General features: G+C 34.8%; 1 protein-coding gene across 17 annotated transcripts in view; it reads right to left on the bottom strand.

Annotated features, from left to right (window-relative positions):
* The window catches only part of Patronin (calmodulin-regulated spectrin-associated protein patronin), a 141,537-nt gene that overhangs the window by 74,917 nt on the left and 45,179 nt on the right, over positions 1–21,441 (bottom strand). For all 17 annotated transcript variants that reach the window (XM_067111077.1, XM_067111078.1, XM_067111079.1 and 14 more), the window contains exons 8-12: positions 20,968–21,099; positions 19,364–19,726; positions 13,584–13,725; positions 12,519–13,450; positions 4,347–4,513 (exon numbers count right to left, since the gene is read on the bottom strand). In XM_067111077.1, coding sequence (XP_066967178.1) covers positions 4,347–4,513; positions 12,519–13,450; positions 13,584–13,725; positions 19,364–19,726; positions 20,968–21,099 — 1,736 coding nt within the window. The remainder of the gene's footprint in view (positions 1–4,346; positions 4,514–12,518; positions 13,451–13,583; positions 13,726–19,363; positions 19,727–20,967; positions 21,100–21,441) is intronic.

The following is a 21,441-nucleotide window of genomic DNA, read 5'->3' as shown; positions in this document are numbered from 1 at the left end:
CTGCACTGGGTCAATTACTGTTTTCTAGTTTATCCATACCACTGAGCTAATTTATTTAGCTCTTCATTAATGAAAAGGTTCAGAATTTTATTTTATTAAACTACATCTCTGAAAATGTAGTGAGTTCACTGACACTGATGGAGACTGAAAATATTTCTTTTAACTGATTTGTTTCTAAAAATGACAATTTTTAATTAATTTGTATTTTGCCTAACATACAAACCCGAGATCTTTACATATGGATAATTTTCAGCGAAGATGGAAAGTTCAGCCGTTAAACTTTTGCAAAGAGGTTATGGTAACAGTTACCTATGGTAGAGGCGTGAGTACTACCCACCCAACCGGTATGCATTCAATCTCTTCAGTTTACTTTTTGGCCCATGTAAAAGAATGAGGGGTGGTAAGAGGTGGGCCTTTTATGTAAAGACCTCAGGTTTGTCTGTTAGGAAAAATACATATTACAGGTAGTCCCTGGTAATTGGGGGGGGTTTCTGTTCCTGGCAGCGTGACGATAACTGAAAATCGCCGATCCCTGGTTACTGACGCTGATACCTGGTTATCGGCGCTGATAACTGAGGATTGGCACTGCCGATAAGTGGGGATCAGCGCTGATAACCAGGGATCGGCTCCAATAACAGGAGATTGGTGTCGAAAATCCAGTTTTGTCATTGCTAGACAAGCACCCTAAAATCGGATTGCTGATAACAGAGGCTGCCGATAACTTGGGACTGCCTGTAATTAAAAATTTGTCATTTGTTCCTACACGAATACAAACCCTCGGTCTTTACATATGGAGACTTACTATTGGAGGGAGGATTCCAAGTAATTCTCTGAACTGACTGGTAGTTCGGCTCACCTGGTATTCTCTTCCTGGTGATGAAAGAGCAGAGGAAGGATATCATACCTCTGATCTGTTGAACACATGGGATGTTCAACTGTCAGACTTCTGGGCACTTTGAATCAAAGGAAAGTATGAAAACCTTTGTTTCGAAAGGTGCAGACAAACCGACAATGTTGAAGACTTTGCAGCTAAAAATAACAAATTGGCTTGCCCATAGTCAGTCCTTCTCTCTCCTTATTAGAGGGAAGGTAGGAAATGCATCTATTAATCCAAACAAAAATGGATTATAGACAGGATACTCAGTCATGCAGATCACCTGCATGCACGCCAGTCCAGCTCGTGACAGCTCATTCACTCTTCCTCTGTCCACTGGAAGAGGACGGAAAACAGGAGGAAGGTAGGAAGCCGGTCCCTCCCACACCTTCTCCCTATAGCCGCATACCTTAGGCAAGATGCAACCTGTCCTTAAGAGCTGGGAAAACTACATGACTTATTGAGCACACACCAAGGATCCAAGGAAAAGGAGTCCAAGGACCCAAGGGAAATAACCCAAGGTAAAAGGATAAGAATGTGAACTGCAGAATTACATTCTCCTAGTACCAGATCGATGGGTTCTTCCTGACTGCCAAAGATTGATGGATGACTGTGATCCCTAGTGATGTTGCCTCAAATGTACTGATGACCACCATGAAATTGCAGGGTACGTTCGGTGGGTCATTCCCCTAGGCAGAGAAATGATCGCTTTGCCTATGGTCAACACTCCAAGGTAAGAGGATATGCATGTGAATTCCACAAATACATTCTATCCCAGTACTCGAACTACATGTCCTTTCTGAATGTGGCAGACACATGGATGACTTTGCCTTCGTGAGATCTTTCCCAAAACATACTGATGACAAGTAGGGAGTTTCACAGTTAGCTCGGTTGATCAGTTTCCTAGCTAGAGAAAGGATCCCTTTGCCTTTATGATTTCCCTGCAGTAATTAACATTGTAGTGATGAACACTGAATTTTTAAAAAATCTCAGTTCATGTTAATTACACGTACACTGCAAATTAGTAATTGCAAAAATTTCCAGAATATTCTTTTATACCACATGTATATTTGTCATCCTTTCTCAACAGATGATTTAATAAGCTGACCTTAAGTTTTCCCAGTCAGAGGGCTTGGTTATCCTATGTTTATACTGAATTATGATGGTTACCTCTGGGAATAATGATTTAAGGTGTTTTTCAGACAGTTCTTCCTCCCTTTAAAGATGGGACAGTATCATCTTCACATGGACATAGCTGAGGGTGTCATGTTTAGTAGTAGACATTTATGCCATTTTGCAAATTGAACTGTACTCAGTTGTAGAAAAGTAATGAGATGATTTTTCACAGTTGTTTCTATAAGCCAGTCATCTGGTTTCAGGGAATTAACAGCTATCTCCTGTCTTGAACATACACCAAGTAATATTTTTTCTAAACTTAAAAGTGTTATTCTTTCTGGTTTGAGAATGAATAATCTCAACCAATTCTCTATATTCTGCACATGGTCAAAATAGAGTTGGATTTCATTCAAAACTTAATTCCTTCTTGTTTATATTTCTTGTCCTGGATAAATAGAAATGATTTTTCAGTTATTTCTCTGGAAATATCATTAAAAGTAATCTTGTTGCTGTCTGTTCATCACCTTTTAGCAAATAATTAGTTTGCCTGTTAGGCACTAATTTTGTCTAAAGCAGCCTCCCAACTTCCATCTGAAACTACTGACAAGGACGTTGCTTTGACGCAACTGGTGATGACTGCCCTGGGAGAGCAACTCACATATACACCTAACCCCAACCCCCTGCCTTCGAGAGATGTTAGTCCTTCAAAACCTGACCCTGAATTGAGGAGAAGTCTTCCCATACTTGACCACATCAAGTTCTCCATTTTTATGGGTAAGGAGGCATGCAGTCCTGATTAACCACTCATTAAATCCTGCATGCAGTCAAAACCTGGTCACTTTCTCTGAGGTGGTCAACAAGGCTTCTGTCCAAGAAGAGGGGTGGAGAATTGAAAAAAAGAAAGATCAACTGAGGTCTAGTCATTGTCTCATGAATACCCTAAACTGCCTGAGAATTATATCTGCTCCTGCCTGGGGCTGGAAACTACAAGCTTCACTACATCAAAGACATTTGGTATTTTTGCATGTCAACAATGTTTCCAGTGTAAGATCTCATTTTTAATTTGATGTTTTTGTGTTGCTGCCTTTAAGTATGCAAAGTAATAACGTGTTTAAAAAAAAAATTGAAATAATACATTTATATCTATTTATCTACCTCAGGCAGCAATAGTGTACATTGATTCAACACAAATAAATAACAAGCTGTAACACTGATGCTAAATATCACCTTGAATTCCATTCTCCAATCTATGAATACAGATCACCTATCTTTATTTCTAATGTTAATCATCAAAATTCATGGTACCTGACACTGAAGACTTCATGATAATGTGTTTTCATTGTAATATCCTTGTATAAAAATGCTTTTTGTCCATCAAAGATAATTACTACCATTAAGTTTGCATCAAGTTCCTTGTTAGCATCATCTTCAAAGAGATGAAACAAACCTAGGGTAGAGTTGATGTTCTGGGATTCAAAATAGTTTGGTGTCGGATCTTGAGATTTACTAGTATAATGCAAGTTGAGTACTATACTTGATACAAATATCTACTAAGAAAATTAACTTTCTGGGAATACTTTTTACAGTAATACAAGAGTAAATATATCTCCTATGGGTGAAAACTGTCCCATCACTTCAAGCATGTTGCCTCTATAAAACAAACTTGAGTTATTTACGCAGTCTTTCCTTTATAATATTTATGGTAAAAAAAATCAAATACAATAAGAATCTTCCCTAGCCAATATTTATGTTAAAAAAATCAAATACAATAATGGACTTGATTTTCAGTGCTTGTAAAAATTCTCTGCCTTTTATTTCTACATTTAACTTGTACTGTATATTGTTAGTATATATTTTCATTACCCTTATCAATAAACTATTTACATAAACATTATCGTGTATACTCACATTTCCTTGTCTTGACATACTACATAAGAACCCCAATAAAGTACATGTAATGCAAAAACACTATGGTGCTTTAAGCAAATCAACAGATTTTACACAAAAGCCTCTAAACATATCTTACAGCTTCTATATTATGAACAATTTTATAAGAGTGCATGACAATGAGTGAAGATGTGTTATGACAACTTCTATGGGATTAAGGCCTATATTCTGCTACTTTATTTTGCAGTTACAAATAGGCTACACTATCCAAAGGAATGCTTAAGCGTATTCAGTGAGGTGCTATTACTGTGCACTACCTACTGTTGTGCATTATTTTTCATTTTCAACTTATAATGAAGGCCCACCCTCATAATCTAGAGCATGATACAAGATAGGCACATACGCTTGCGATCGCGTGTGCTGCACACACACACACACACACAAAATACTGTATATAACTTGAACTTACCCCTCTAACAACTGCTTGCATAAATGCCTCCTTTCCAAGTTTTTGTCGTTGTTTATTCATAGCTTGTTCCATTTTCCTCTTCTCACTTTCTATTCTCCTTCGCTTTTCCTCGAGCTTCAATCGAACATTATGTAACTCAGATGCCATAATTTGAGGCTCCATATCATCTGAAACATTAATAAATCTTTAATAGTCTAACACATTATTCACTGGAATGTTTCTACTCTGATCCCATGCAATTCTAAAAAATACACATTATATTTCTTGAAATTCTTGCCTCCAATGAGGAAAATAAACAATAGTCCCCCCCAAAAAAAGGGTAACCATCACAATGTAGTATTTTCTGCTGCTACAGTACTCCCAAACTAAACCTGTCAGCATTACTTTCTATATAGAATTTTTCTATGTTAAATTTATGAAGAAAAAGATTATCAGGAATTACAGTACAATACCTGTTTTTGAAATCTACTTCCCACATATCATAACATGGAACTACTACTGCAGAGAGTCCTAGGAACTATTTTGAAAGTAATTTAATATCAAGTCTTAGGATTCCTCACACTTTCAAGTGCTCAACCTAGATGTAAAAGAGGTCCTGTAATTAATTCAGTGATGTATCTTCAAGTGCTCTTTCAGCTCTACAGAAGCCTAATCTTGTATAACTATATTCTGTTTCAACTGATCTGTCATTGAAAAATTAACACACATTGACAATCAGTCATGGCAACACTGTGGGCTGTATTCACCCGCACGCAGACTATGAGAGAAAAATGCTGCAAGGCTCACACCCGAGAGAATAACAAACGTTTTTATGAGAAGAGAGAGGAAAAACAAACTAATGTAGAGAGAGCAAGAAAATACTAAACAAATAGAGAGAGAGAGAGAGAGAGAAATATACTGGTAATATAACTGTCTTAAAGCATCATAATACTGGACTAGGCCCTGATTTTTTTTTAACGACTGATAATTGAAGAAACTCGGTTCTTTTCATTCAAAATTTGTAACATTAATTAGCACACCCTAGCCTTTTGTAAGTTATTGCTCATTGATAGGTGCATAAGATTTTCAGTTAGGCTGAGCTCTTCATCACGTATTATCCTTCGTCATTGTTAAACCTTAGAAAAAGAGACTTCTCTAAACAAGCCTTCAAGGATAGATCTTTTTTTTATTTCTGTTATTTGGATTTACAATACTTTGTAAAGATAATTAGCATTTTGCTGTATGTAGTGACAGAGAAGAGGCAATGCATACCTGTACGTAGGCCTAAGCTGATTTTCTCTCACATCAGCTTTGCCCATTCATAATGTCTATCAGTGTCAACAGAATAATAAGCCGATACTCGATTTCAGGGCCTAACAATGGTTACACAGTTTTCCAGGTTTATGGTCAATAAACTGCTGAATGTGATAAAAGGCAGAAATGTATTTCAAAAACCATAAAAATTGAGATGCTCCTTTTAGTATCACTGAAAAAACTAAAGTCACAAGATTGCATTTTGAATGCATGGCTTCATTAGGCTCGCAAAGGTCAAGTACATTTATCATGTATATTTTTCATTTCAAATAATTCTTTTTGCAACACCTTACAATTGACATACATGTGGTTTCTATAAAATACAGTACGGCTTTGTTAACAGCGAGGTCTCTTAATGTTCTCCCTCCGAAAGTTTAAAGAGCTACTGTATCGGTGCCCAACCTGCCCCGTGTGCTGTAGACCTAACCCACTTTATTCTCATGACCTGATTTCTACTTGCTTTCATAAAACAAGCACTATAAGGAAGGTTGTTAAGATCAGCATGAAAGAAAGGCAACAACAAGTATGCAACATTCGGACTAGAAAGGAATTCTGAAAGTCTGACTGGGTCAGTCGTGCCTTTAGAATTCACTGATAACATGACGACTTTTATCTATTAAAGAAAAAATTATGAAGAAAAAATTATAACTGAAACATGTATGTTAGACACTGGTACAGTATGAATGGGGTGTACAGTATACATAGGTTGTCAGTTATAAAAGGCTTACAACACTCGCTATTACAAGAAATAATGTGCAGTCAAGTCCTTTTCAAAGGATGCCTGTGCAATATATACTACCTTATTTAAAAGAAAAAATTTACTTTAGACAAGTTCAGATGCCCACACTGGAATAAAAGCAAAGGCAGTTCAGATTCAGCTGAAGCTCTAAATCTGAAAGTCTAGTTAAATAATCTCTCGTGGTCTGCCTCCTTCTCTGGTAGTTCATAGACGTTCACCTGTATTTCTTACTGGTGTACTTAGTTGTTGTATCATAATAGCCCTGGTATACTGTTCATGTAAAACTCAATAGGATTTATTTATACTTAATTGTTTTTGCATTTTTTGTCTAATCCCATGTGTTACATACCGATAAGTGCTTTGGAAGGAATTCAAAGTCCATTTACATACATCTGAATAAGATGGAATAACCCAATCAGCAGCCGATATCATAAGCAGTGTTGCCATGACAAAATATTTATTACAGGCATATTTCAGGGAGAGATCAGCTGACACCAACTACAATACGATACCTAATATTCTGCACTATCTCTAATTAAATGTATACATTTATTATATATATATATATATATATATATATATATATATATATATATATATATATATATATATATATATATATATATATATATATTATACAGGCAGTCCCCAGTTATCGGCGATCAGGTTTTTCAGAACTTGTCTAGCGACGAAAATCAGTGAAAATCAGTGATTTTCAGCACCAATTTCCACACTGATAGGTGTTTTGGAAGTAATTCAAAGTCCCTTTACGTACATTCAAATAAAATGGAATAAACCAATCAGCAGCCGATATCATAACCAGTGTTGCCATGATAAAATGTTTATTACAGACATATTTCAAGGAGAGATCAGCTAACACCAACTATAGTACAATACCTAATATTCTGCACTATCTCTAATTAAATGTACACAATCTATATTATATATATATTATATATATATATATATATATATATATATATATATATATATATATATATATATATATATATATATATATATATATATATATATATATTATATATATATATATATATATATATATATATATATATGTATATATATATATATATGTATGTATGTAAATATATATGTATGTATGTGTATTTTTTTATATATAGATATAGATATATATATATATATATATATATATATATATATATATATATATATATATATATATATATATATATATATATATATATATATATATATATATATATATATATATAAATATAAGTGAAATATTCTCTGTTAAAGAGAATTCCATCAAATATAAGGAGCCCAAACAAATGCCAAATTGTAGAAAATAAATGCCATATTTCAGAGACCAACTGTCTCTCTCTTCAGGCAAGTAATGAATGAGAAAGTTACAAAAAAGCAGTATTTAAACCAGAAGGCCCATAGGTCAGCTGTTACATCACTCCAGTTGACAATTTCTCTTTAATCCTCTTAATCGCTGGTTGGAGGAAGATTTTATCTATAATATTCGAGTCCCAAGTCCCAGGGTCCTTTTGAAAGGTTCATCATATTCCTTTGTTTAATCAAAGCTGATTCCACCATCTGGTTTTTGAACCAACAATTGCTGCTATAAATTATGCGTGACAAATTCCAGTTTATTCTGTGATTATGGTTATTTAAATGGATAAAAATAGCTTAGCTCTATTGTCAGTACCTAACTGAACGTTTATGCTATACACGTAGCACTCGAGTTACGATAATTCGCCTTTCGATGTTTCAATTTTGCGATGGGGTTAGCAATTAATACCGATACAACAATTAGAAAATATTTTTAAGTTTCGCACGGGTGCAGGCAGCAGCGTACAATCAGGCAGCAGGAGAGACCATCTTACAATAGACAAACTTCTTTTCCTCCATCTCTTTATTCCATCTTCTAGTTAAAACAGTAAAAGAGAATGATAAAAGTATTGTTAGTAACGTTATACCCCTGCATAAATGCGTACAGCTATAAACAACCAAATGTGAAACTGTTGTTTTGCACATAACCGAATCGGATAACAACTGTTTTGCTTGTATTTCAACCATCGTATGGTTAAACAACTACTGTAGTTATGTTACAAATGACGTTAAGAGCAATAAAACCGATATATTTTTTGCATTGTACCCTTACTCGCTTTGGAGAAAAGATCGGCAAGGAAATATACTGCTAAATTTAAGCTGCAAGTTGTAGCTGAAGCTGAGAAAACAATGTTCAAGCTACTAATGACTATAAATTATTGTGCATCGACAACATGGATGAAACTCAACTGTAAATAAAATTGGAGAGAAAGTATTTTAATCAAACTACTGGGCACGAAAGAACACACATTACTGCTGTTTTCACGCAGATAAAAGATAAATACATGAAGCTCGTACTACGACGAAATCAAGAGAAAAAAGCAAACAGAATCTTGATTTTTTTTTTTTACACAAAACAAACATGCCCCCAACCAGCCAGCTGCCAACGTCATCTATTAACGAAAAAAATAGCTAAATTAACTTCACAACGAGACGTATTTAAGTTATATTTCGACTTAAAAACACTTTTCATAACGAAAAGTATCCTTGTCCCATATAAATAAAGTATCTAGAGAATCATTTACTCAAACTAGAAGTAAGAAAAGCACTCTGAACTGAGTTAAATGTGACGAAATAAACTTACCGAGTAATCGACTTCCAAACCAAAACACTGATCGGTATGAGAACATATACAATATTATTGGGTACAGTGTAGTAAAGCGTAACTTTTTAAAAGATCCATGGAAAAGATGTACAATTTTTAAGTTGATGTCTGTATAATACGATGTTAATATGTGAATATAGAGTACAGTATAATGTAGGCTAGGCTACCGAATATGTATACAATACACCAGTGTAGGCTAAGCCTTGTTTGTTATTCAATTTCTCTTTATACTGAATTATCATAAGTCAATCTACAATGAACCTGCAGAATTAGTTCACACTAACAACTACTATGCTGTGTATGTATAGAATATACTGTGTAGTGTAGGCTAGGCTACCATATATGTATAGATGGTACTGATTGAAAATTAAAACAAACACGTTGAAAATTGAAAATAAATGTAAAAACAATACAAAGGCTAGGCTATATTCGAGATACGATTTTTTCAACAAATGATGGGTTTTTTGGAACCTAACCCCATCGTAAGTAGGGCAATACCTGTACTGTATTAATCTCTGGGGAGTGATTTACCTTTAAAACCAATATAAGATTGGTAACAGTCGAGGCAAGGGATTTTGTAAACTCCTGTGTCTTTGGGGACCTTAGTCAAATCCCTGATTAACATCCAACAAAAGTCAGTCCCCAAAGTCAGGAGTTTTTAAAGGGGACCTTGACTGTGACAATCATACATTGGTTTTACAGGTAAACATCCAGATTAATACAGCATAAATGTTCAGTTAAAGACAACACAGTCCAGCTATTTTTAACCACATAAATAACCATAATCACAGAATAAACTGGAATTTGTCATGTACTGTATAATTTATAAAGCAACTGTCGGTACAAAAGCCAGAGGGCGGAATCAGCTTTGATTAAACAAAGAAATACAATGAACCTTTCAAAAGGAGCCTGGGACTCAGATATAGATAAAATCTTCCTCCAACCAGCCATTAAGATTAAAGAGAAATTGTCCACTGGAAAGACATTAACGGCTGATCTACGGACCTTCAGGTATAAATACCGCTTTTCTATAACTCTATCTCATTCATTACTTGCCTGATGAGAGAGACAGTTGGTCTCTGAAATATAGCATTTACGTTCTACATTTTGGCATTTTTATGGGTTCATATTTGACATATACAGTATACATAGACAGTCCCCACTTACCAGCGGCATCGGTTAATGGCGTTTCAGTGCCTGGCTAGCTACATCATTAACCAGATTTTTGGCACTGATCTTCAGTTAACGGCACTGTTAAGTGGGGACTTTGGTGCCAATCTCCAGTTAACAGCACTGTAAGTGGGGTTTCGGCACCAATCACTGGTTAACAGAGCTGATATCCGGTTAACGGCACTATCACCGATTGTCGGTTAGCGCGCTCAGCCAGGAATGGAACCCTTTCGCCGTTAATCGGGGACTGCCTGTATATATATATATATATGTATATATATATATATATATATATATATATATATATATATATATATATATATATATATATATATATATATATATATATATATATATATATATATATATATATATATTATATATATAAATATATATATATATATATATATACATATATATATATATATATATATATATATATATATATATATATATATATATATATATATATATATTTCATATTTATGTATATAAGACTATGAAGCAAAACTGAATGAGAAAATTTTGGAAAACTATGGCAATTTTAAATATATTCACATCATATTCAAAGCACACTCCAGTAACTTTAGATGATTATTTGAATAGTAACTCTATCTAAATGAAAAATGTACATCACAATTTTATCTAAACTAAATTGTGTAAAATCCTATGACTATGTCAATAAAAGCATGCCTTGATCTCCGCCTACTGTTTAACCATCTACAACTATAAGCAAAAGACGTAATAATCAAAATGTGATAACAGTACATTTTTCATGCTGTATAATCAAAGACTTTTATATGACAAAAAATTTCAACATTACTCAAGTTAGTACTTTCATATGGTTCACATTATAAGCGAATCCCACAGGGAAACGACAGGCAGAAGTTCAGTACCAAGCGCTTTCACGTTTATTAATGCATCGTTAATAAACGTGAGAGAGTTGGTACTGAACTACTGCCTGTCATTTTCCTGTGGGATTCGCTTATACACTGAAGTTACGTGCATCTACTGTGATTTTTTAAGTATAATGGTTCATACTCTATTACAAAATCCAAATTAACCACAAATAAAACACCAGGTTGTTGATGTAACCTGAAATATATATAAAAACTGAATGATCCTTTTACTACACATTAAAGATTAAGGATCTGTCTACTAAACACAGTAGTTGATTTTCCTATTTACAAAATTTTGTCAAATATTTTGTATTGATGAGTTCACAGTTTTTGATACTATACTGTATGCATAAAGTATAGATGATACACAGTAAACCTCCTTAAACTTAAAATTTTATCCATGTTTTCCTAACTATAATGATTTCTGATCAGTTTACAAATAACAATTAGATAGTAAATACCTTCTGGGTCTGCAAGCAAGAACATAATATAATACTGATAACTACCTTTCCAGGTAAATGATGGAGAATCAATTTTTGTTTAGAAAGCCCCGTACAGCATCAACTACAGTCTACTGTCATTCACCTGGATGTTTGACAATTTACATATAAAAGCAAGCACTATGAATGACTACTACAAGTATCCAACTCCCATTGCTTCTGGCAATCCATCATAGTCCTTGCTCGTGAACCCCACTTAGTGTCCTCTCAGTGTGATGTAGCTGACAAAACTGTTATTACATGTGACAGCACAATGGAGTATGTACATATGTTCTAAATGGCCAAGACAATTTCGCCCATTTGCTTCCATTGTTATTCTGAACCATTCCTTTTCTGTTTCCCTCTGTAATACTCTGATTCACTTATGAGTTGTTGCATTATTAAAATCCAACCACCGAGTAGTTATAGTGCAACGATACTTCATTTTTGGCAATTATTTTCAACTCAAAAATTTCACAGAGATTTTTCAGTAATCAACTTTACAATGGGTTCTAACATTACAACAGTGAAAACCCCCACAAAAAGATTAATCAACAATGGTCCAAGATAAAATATATTAATTATTTCAAACATGCTGTAGTTTTAAAATATGGGTTTTTGTACGTGTTAGTACATCTGCATATTAGTATTGCTTACAATTAATACTGTTGAATCTTGCATACAATTTCAAATAGCAATGTACAGTGTTAGGTTTCAGAAAAGTACCTTCACAAGTGTGTGAGGCTTGATGAAGGTTGCAGAATATCACTATATAATGTTAGGTCTGAGAAAGGTACATCCATGTGTGTGGAGCCTGACTGACGTTTGTAAGGCTTAGTAGGTTTCCATAAAGCATAAAGAAAAAATTTAACACTATCACAAACTTACCGCCAACAGATTTGTTATCATCAGAATGAGTTTGTGCACTCTGCTGTTTCCATGTAGTTTGATTTGGGAGGGCGGCAAATGTTGTTTTCTTTTCGGATCCTTTGTTACTTTTCTTTGCAGTCTCTTCTCTGTCACTCTGCATATATATAATATTGATCCCAGTTGGTAACGTTTCTTTCAGCTTCGACAACTCTGCAAAACTAGTTGCCTTTGTCATTTGTTTTTCTCTATCAAATGAAATATCACTTTCACTGCCAGAATCCATTGTTTCTACATAACTTTTTCTAGGGTGCTGCACTACTAATCTTTCTTTACTAGTGTACTGCGAAGAATCTCTCTTTTCTCTTTCTAAGGCTTCTCTTTCTAATTTATCTACTAATCGATTATCTAAATCTTCTATACTTCTTCGATGCAAATCTAAACGTCTTTCAACACTACGTTCTCGACTACTTCGAGATTCAGGTCTGGTACTACCCTCCCGAGACTGTTGCGAACCCTCCCACACGGAACTGTCCCTTCTGCCTGAGTGAGTGAATGGCTCCTTATCAGGATTTCTGGAAATATAATTTAAATTGTCTTGGCTTCCACCAAAATTTTCTATAGTTAACTGTGAGTCTTCAGCACTAATTGAGTTCCTACGAGACCTGGAACGACCATGAGGTCTTTCTTCATAACGAGATGGCATTCCAGCAGCTGGCAAATCTGGATGAGAGTTTGTAAAACTTCCTCGTCGGCCTAATCCTCTACTTCGCTCTCCCATTTCCTCCTCTTTACTATCCATGTTGAACCTTTCTTTGGTTGCCGTCCTTGAAGAATAATGCGACTCTAGATCTTGAGGTCTAGGTGACTGTGTGCGCATCATATCACTAAGCGTAGATACTCCCCGGGAACGCTGTACAACAAATTCTTCCGCTTGGCCATCACTCACAGAGCTTAAAGTAAAGAACGCAAACACAGTTAATCATATATCACATTTTTTTTTGTCTATAAACAGGAAAAACAATCAATCTTACTTAAAAATCATATCTACATTCCATCATAATAACAAAAATATAAAGTACAAACCTATCTCGACCACCATAATCACTATTATAAGACGATGGGGCATTTTCAGAACGCTGATCTATTCTTGACCTAATATCACTCATATCATTCAAGTTCATAGATTGTGAACGTCGGACACTTGGGGCACCAGCTGGTTTCATGGCTGTACCAATTGTAAAATGAAATTAATACCTTACATAAAGATTAAAATCGTCATCAAAGTAACAAACTTGTTTTAACAGAACCTCTCAATTCAAATTCTACTTACTTATAAACAGAACAATAAAAGAGCAGGAAAAGTAGAGTACAAGCTTTCGACAGATCTATTATTAAAACAAGAATTATTGATACAAGCTAGCACACTCAAATTTCCAGTAAGACTTTGTATCAATACTTCTCATATCTGAGGATGTCAAAACTATAAATGGAAAGAAAAGCACCTCAAGAAACTGCCATGCCAGCAACAGTATACAATATTTTCTTCCCATCAAAAAAATCCATAAAAAATTGAGATCTATACAATTCATGACCAACAACTGGTGAGGATAAAATAAAATTCATGACCAACAATGGCCTAGGATAAAAGTCCAGACACAGGCAGCCTCACTATGAATGCAATGATTTTTGCCAACAAGAACAATCTATGATATTATATGACATTAGAAAGTTGAAATGCAACTGTAACATAACTTGCAATCTTTATGAATGCTGAATATTTTTTCTTCTTCATTAACTAAGGTGAGAGGGATGGACTTATCTCGAGTGGTTGTTCATTGCAAAAAGAATCTAGTAAAATATAAAAAACATACAGACAACATCCATAAACTTGGGAAGCCAGGATAAATAAAAGCTACAACAAGATAGGTAATATCGCTTAGCTTAAATCAGGACGAGTGTACTGAGGCCATATGCATCCCTTAAATGAGATTTATTTTAATTATAAAGTTTGGACTGATGACAACCTAGCACTGGAACACTTTGGTTTATCAGTTCTCAATTAAACACAACATACTGTAGGCTTACAGTCATCTTTCAACAGGTAGTTTAACCAGACCTCCAAGCTAAAATTTTGCTAATATAAGCATGGCCTTAAAGGATTTGTTTTGGATAAAATCTATTTCATTCACAGTACTTCTTTCAAAACAAATGATTAGGTCATCTGAAAATGATGGCTGACAAAATTTTCTTGATTTGTTTCTGTACATATGTGGTCTTGGTTGAAGCTAACAATTCCATAAAATGTTTGTATGTTAACAATGAAGGTATATTCTCTACATAAAGGTACTGGGTCATAAGGGATATTCATCAAATATCCATGGGTTAAACAAAGTGATCTATTATTAAAAAATATAAGATTAATTCAGTGAAGATGATGACGCTCCTGACAACTTCCCTAACTGGTTTGTTTTAAATTCTTGACATCCACTGCTGGCTGAAGTCTGGGCATCATTGGAAAATGTGTTCAACTATCAGTAATCACCTGTACTCTGCTTACAGGTATCGAATACATGGACTATACATCAAGAAGCCCAGGATAAAATGTGCATGAGCATTTTGATGAGTAACTTGGAATACTTCTTGGTAGTCTTTTTTGGCATAAAGAATGAAGAATTACAGTTTTACTTGCATTAATTTTCTTATTATAAGTTTCAGCATCAATCAAACTTTTACTTTAGGAAGTAGGCATGAAATGAGTTCTCTCCATTCTTGTTGTGGAAACTTTGCAACTGAATTCTCATCAGGTCTACGTCTTCACCTATCCTCCATTTCCCTAGCATTCTCACTGGTCTGTGTCCTGCTGCTTACATCTCTATTATTTTTCTTACAAAGTTCTCTCCCATTCTCATTGCAATTCCTAACCATCTCAGCCTTTGTGGTCTCGGTCTTATTTTCCTGCTACTGGACACATCTATTTGCAACGTCCCTCTTCATAATATGATCTCACTAATACACTCTGGTCATGAAAATTAGCAATGTCACCACATCCTTTTAAAAATCTCTATTTTTTGTCCATAGGCCTGATGCATTCATCATAAGTTTTTGGTCTTTTTATTAACAGGATAATTTCATTTATCAGTACAATAGTCCACTAATCTCTTTCTTAATACCCTCTCAATACAGTCGACCCCCGGTACTTGCAGGGGATGCGTACCTCTACCGCCTGTGAATAACTCAAATCCACGAATACTTAAATCCCCCTCTAAATATGCTTATAACTGCCTATTTTGACAGCTCAAAACACCAAAAAACCCTCTAAAAATGCTTATACCTGAATTTTTAAATAGTTTCATCACAAAAAGTGCATTTAATAATAAAAATAAGAAAATACAGTAATTTGTGAATCTCTCTCTATGAAAAATGCTGCGAATAGGTGAATTTTCTGCGAATAATGTGTGTATATGTTCCACAGGGAAATCTGTGAATAGGTGAAGCCGTGAATCCGTAACCACGCATAGGCGAGGGTCCACTGTACCAGCTTTCATGTTTTTCCAATAACAGAAATGTTCTCACCTCTTCAAAGACCTCTTTACACAACATAGAGCTCCCACAACAACATAGAGCTCCAACTCCCTCTCTTCCCCATTTACATATATTTCAGGTATCAAAAACCTCCCTGTACATTTTACAATCGTGCTATCCATGTAGACACCCCGGGATTATGTATGTAATCAACGGATAGGTTTGTTTAAAAAGCAAATGGGTGTTACAGACTAAATACATACACAAAACAAAGCCACTCCAACATCATCTAAAAAAAACATAACAAACATCTCACACGTCTCGAACTCTCGACCTACCCGCGCAACAACTTCTCGCTGCTGGGAGAAAGGGCATTGGGTCTGGTATGATACATGTTCCATACGCTACCGGGGTCTAAGCGATGTCAGGCAGGGCAGCCGATCGAGACTACGGTCTACCGCAAAGCCAAATCAAAAGTCTTTCAAAAGAAGGCATCGTGCTTACCCCATACAAAAATGGGAAAAAAGCACGTTAAAAGAAGAAGAAGAAGAAGAGGAGCAAGTGACACTGTTTATTATCAGAGTCCCAAGTTCACCAGATTCACTATGCCATAAACAAATTATGAAAAATTATCAAAACACTACACCAAAGATATTTCACAAAATATCTTTACTACCCAATCTACGAAAATAATGAATCAAACTGTACTTCACTTACATATATTAACTGCCCTTAAAAATTAGGCCACATTAACCACATGAAAAAATTGAACATCCTTAAGAAGATGTTTTTTCTTTCCAATTCAAGGAGCTAGAAAATATCCACAAAAACAAAAGTAACCTAATTCAAAACTTTAGGTAAAGACAATCATTTCTATCCGTATTAGTGCGTTAGGAAATCAAGCAATTTATATTCCTCAAACAGAAGAAAGGAGCTCTTCAAATCATACACAAGATGAAAAACAATCTGAAGACCCTTGATTAATATAAATATATTTCATGACTTTATGATTTTGACAATTTTTGTCAAGTTCACTTATACTGCATACCAAACAGACTGGAAAAATTAATCAAGCATCATTTTCTATGCCTCAACATTTTTCAATCTTTCTGTTTATCTATGAATGTCATTATAGACAGATTCTGCTCAGGGGAAAAATGGAAAACTCCAGAAAATTAAAAAATATACATCATTGCTATGAACCTTAAGGTTTATATTGACTTCTTTGAATTCTAAATGCCAATACTACTCAAAACCATACATAAAAATATCACACAAACCATTAAATAATTACAGTACCCTACTTGGAGGTAACTGAAGCCTTTAATAGAATATATAGCATCCCCCCCCACCTCTTTAATGGGAATTTCTGTAATTACCATTCACAAGCATGACAGTTTCTACATTACTTTTCTCTAGCAATTACGTTCATTCAATGGTAGGGTCAATGGTCCACTGCTGCTGATCACAGGACCATTGTTCTATTTCTTCTGAACACCTGTACTTTGCCACTCTACTTTCCCACTCCAGAACCTTATGAGCAAATTACCATTATATATTCATTCATTAATAAGTAGCTGAAAATTTCAAATATTACTACTGTACTGTAAATAAATCATGCGGACAGAACTATTCTAAGATCATTATTCCTATATAATTTGTCACACTGCTCTGTCTTGTATGCATTATCTTTTTACAAATCTTTTAAAAAGAACCACAAAATATTCCTCAACAAAACTACAGGCATAAAAATATCAGCACATATGTTAGCAGTACCACAGCAAATCCTGATTCACAATCTTAGGTTGAATTTTCTTCCACTTGCTTCCAACTTTGAGAGGAAAAAAAATGCAGTAATCTTTCATATACAGTCGACCCCCGGTATTGGCGGGCGGGGGATGTGTACGACTATCCCCCCCGAATAGCCAAATCCACGAATACTAAAAACCCCTCTAAACACGCTTACAACTGCCTGTTTTGATAGTTCAAAACACCAAAAAACCCTCTAAAAATGCTTATAGCTGAACATCTTAATAGTTTTATCCCAAAACGTGCATTTAATGACAAAAATATGAAAATATAGTAGTTTGTGAATTTTCTCTATGAAAAAGGCCACGAACAGGTGAATTTTCCACAAATAATGTGTATATATGTTCCACAGAGAAATCCATGAATAGGTGAAGCCGTGAATAGAGAACCGCAAATAGGCGGGGGTCCACTGTATCTGCGCAATGAAAACCAACTTTCAGAACACTTCACAGATTAAGAATTAAGACTCATTACAAACCATCCAAGTGCTCAGCCACTTGTTCAATTCATATGAAATTTTTACTTCATGATACTTTTCTAGTTTCACACCAAATTCCTATTTAAAGTTAAAATATTCTAGTTAGTATATCAATTTCATTGATCACTAAAGCTTTTTCATTTTCACTCATGCCCTCATTTTCCCCATGCTCTCATTCCTAATACTTTACAAGACTGCTTATTTGAAATAATATTCAACATATGTAAAAATGCATGCAAAAACTGTATGGCACTACAGTATAAACAGAAGTCAATGTTATTTATTTAAAGGGTTACTATCAGTAGTCCTAACAACTTTCTGGAAAAGCTTACATAATTCTGTGACAACATTTATGCCACAGCAAAACTACCAAGTTCACAATCTTAGCTTTCACTAAATCAATACTTGGTAATTGTGGCCTTTAATCTTACAAAACACAAACCAATGCCCCAGCCCTATCAAAGTACAAATCAGTCAATTTTGGCCCATCACATGAAAAAATACTTAAAATTTCCTTTAAATTATAATTTTTGGATTGATTAAATAAATGGCTGCTGGCAATACCAAGTATTGATAATGAAATAAGCCATCATGCAAAAAAAAAAATTTAACATAGCCTTGTGCACTTAATGCTACTTGACATGTGACTTCACAGCAACTTCACCTACTGTACATTCTAAACTCACCAATTCAATTCCTGTTTAATTGATTAAAACACAAGAAACAATACACAAATAAACTTAGGCAGTGCATCAAAAAGCAATTTTTGATAAGGACGTATGGTAACTGACCATTACAAGTACACTATAGTGTGTATTAACAATAACACAAAAAATAATGAAAACTTCAAAAATGCTGTCTTTTGAGTAAATATTACTTCATTTCAAATTTAACTCATGCAATTAAGGGGAAAACTAAACAACCAGCAGCCATTTATGTAACCTGAGAAAACAGAAACTTATGAAAATCAAATTCTTGCAGTGTGCTACCAGCCACACTAAGCACAACACAACATGGTGCCACAAGGGTGCCAAGTTTGACTGAAAAACTTTACCATAAGCCTGGGAGTGGGCTGGGTGACTGGCCCGAGCCCTTACACGTTCATGTGATAGGCCATGACTGTAGGAGGGGTGTTGGTAGGAGTCATCTCTAACAGGGATGTTGTAGCTTAGACCCTGCGGATATCCTCCTCCCCCAAGGCCCCCATGAAGCCCAGCAGGGACCAAGTCTGTTTTGGAGGGCTGGCAAGTTTGGGCTGAGGCTAGATAGTACGAATACTGATCACCGAAGGTTTGTGACTGATACTGTCGCCAGCAGTAAATGCACTCTCTATCAGTCACTTCATGATTGCAAGACCACCACCACTGGGGGTATATAGATCCCCAGTTGAAACCCCCGCATGCCCCCTCTTGGTCTCCTGTGGCGCCACAGTGTCAGAGACAGGCAAAGTCATTAGTTACAAACATTCTCTAGCAAGGTTGATAAGTCACAGGTCCCATCATTACCTACTAAACTGAGTTAGCATAAAGTTTGTTAGCCTACATGTGCAAGTTAAATTAATCACAAACTACTACAACTGAACTGAATTACTAACAGTCATGAGAGTACTGTATACATCTAATCAAAACCTTATTCAACTTACTCATCTTGACAAAAAGTATGAACTGCAATCTTTAAGTACATGTAAAACATTCTATACAGTACCATTACAAGTAATCTTGTCACCTTAACACTTTTCAATGTAAGCTTTGATCATTTAACAAGGTTACTTAGATGTAAATCAATATAGACTTAATTAGTCAAAGCCAAAACACTATTAGTATCTTGAATACAAATCCCACATAAAACAGTAATGCAAAACAGTAAAGCATAAGACAGACCAGATACCAGTTAAAATTAAAAGCAGCCAAACAAAGCTATATTTACAAGTGATGTTCAACTTTTCAAAATCACATTCAAATCTCTAAATAAAAAACAGATTATTCAAGATATCACAAGCAAACTCACTATCATTTATCATTTTTACATCAGTTAATAGAAAACTTTATTTTCTCATTACTGTATTAAAATTAACATATTAATAGTTACCATTTTGTAAATATAAAAAATTAATATCTTTAAGATATGTTCTGTACACAAATATTCAATTTCTGAAACTACAAAAGTAGTGATTCCTAGAAAACTCCCCAAAATAAGCAGTTAAAACTAAAACTCAACAGATACATAATGTCCATTTCTCAGTTAATATACTTGGAAAAAATTATTTTAAATGTCAGATGTAACTTCTCTTTATTACATGAACATAAGTAACTGATAACTTTATTTCGGTGGATAGTTACTTGTGCCTCATTAATCAAAAATTTTTTAGGATGATGTCATTTTGGCCATGCATCTGCACTGCAATGATACATACTAACTTAAGGGTTAATATTCACACAATTATTTACAAACAGCTGATAATCAAGCAGCATTGACGGTATGTACATGGCATCATAAAAGATACAATGCATCAGTATAATTTATAACTACACAATTAATACCACAGCCAAATGTGACTTGAGGTTCTCATCATGCAGTTAGTAATTCAAAAGTATTTCTGTGTAACAAATTTAGTGTTTTTCCTCTGTGAAAAGTTACAGAAAAACTTTCTCATTTTACCATCATGGACGGAGACACGATCACTTCGTGGATGATCTCGTTCCGTCAGGGAATGCTGTCGCCTCACCCCGGTCCCTGAGCCCGATCCTGATCCACTCCCCCCGGACGAAGGGGATTTGACTCCACCCCGACCTATTCCACCAATAACACACAACACGCATCCATCAATACATTTGGAACATACAGTACAGGTATCAACAAAAGCTTATTGAGCATAACTGGTCTTAAAGGAAAAGCATAATCAAGCAACATAGAAGAAAAGCACAGATTATATAATTAGACTTGTTTCAAGATGAAATAAGATGGCAATGATTCCATATTAGAAACAAAATCTACAGAGCGCTTAACATGCAGTGCATAAGCTGATATGAGAATAACAAATTTTAGCCAAGAGCTGTAAGAAACCAGTTTAATATGAGTGTAGAAAATTGAACACTTATTGAAAATTTTCTTCACATTACTCTACACAAACAC

The sequence above is a fragment of the Macrobrachium rosenbergii genome, chromosome 11, assembly GCF_040412425.1.
Source record: "Macrobrachium rosenbergii isolate ZJJX-2024 chromosome 11, ASM4041242v1, whole genome shotgun sequence".
Lineage (NCBI taxonomy): Eukaryota > Metazoa > Arthropoda > Malacostraca > Decapoda > Palaemonidae > Macrobrachium > Macrobrachium rosenbergii.
This window is presented reverse-complemented; position numbering and strand designations above follow the sequence as displayed.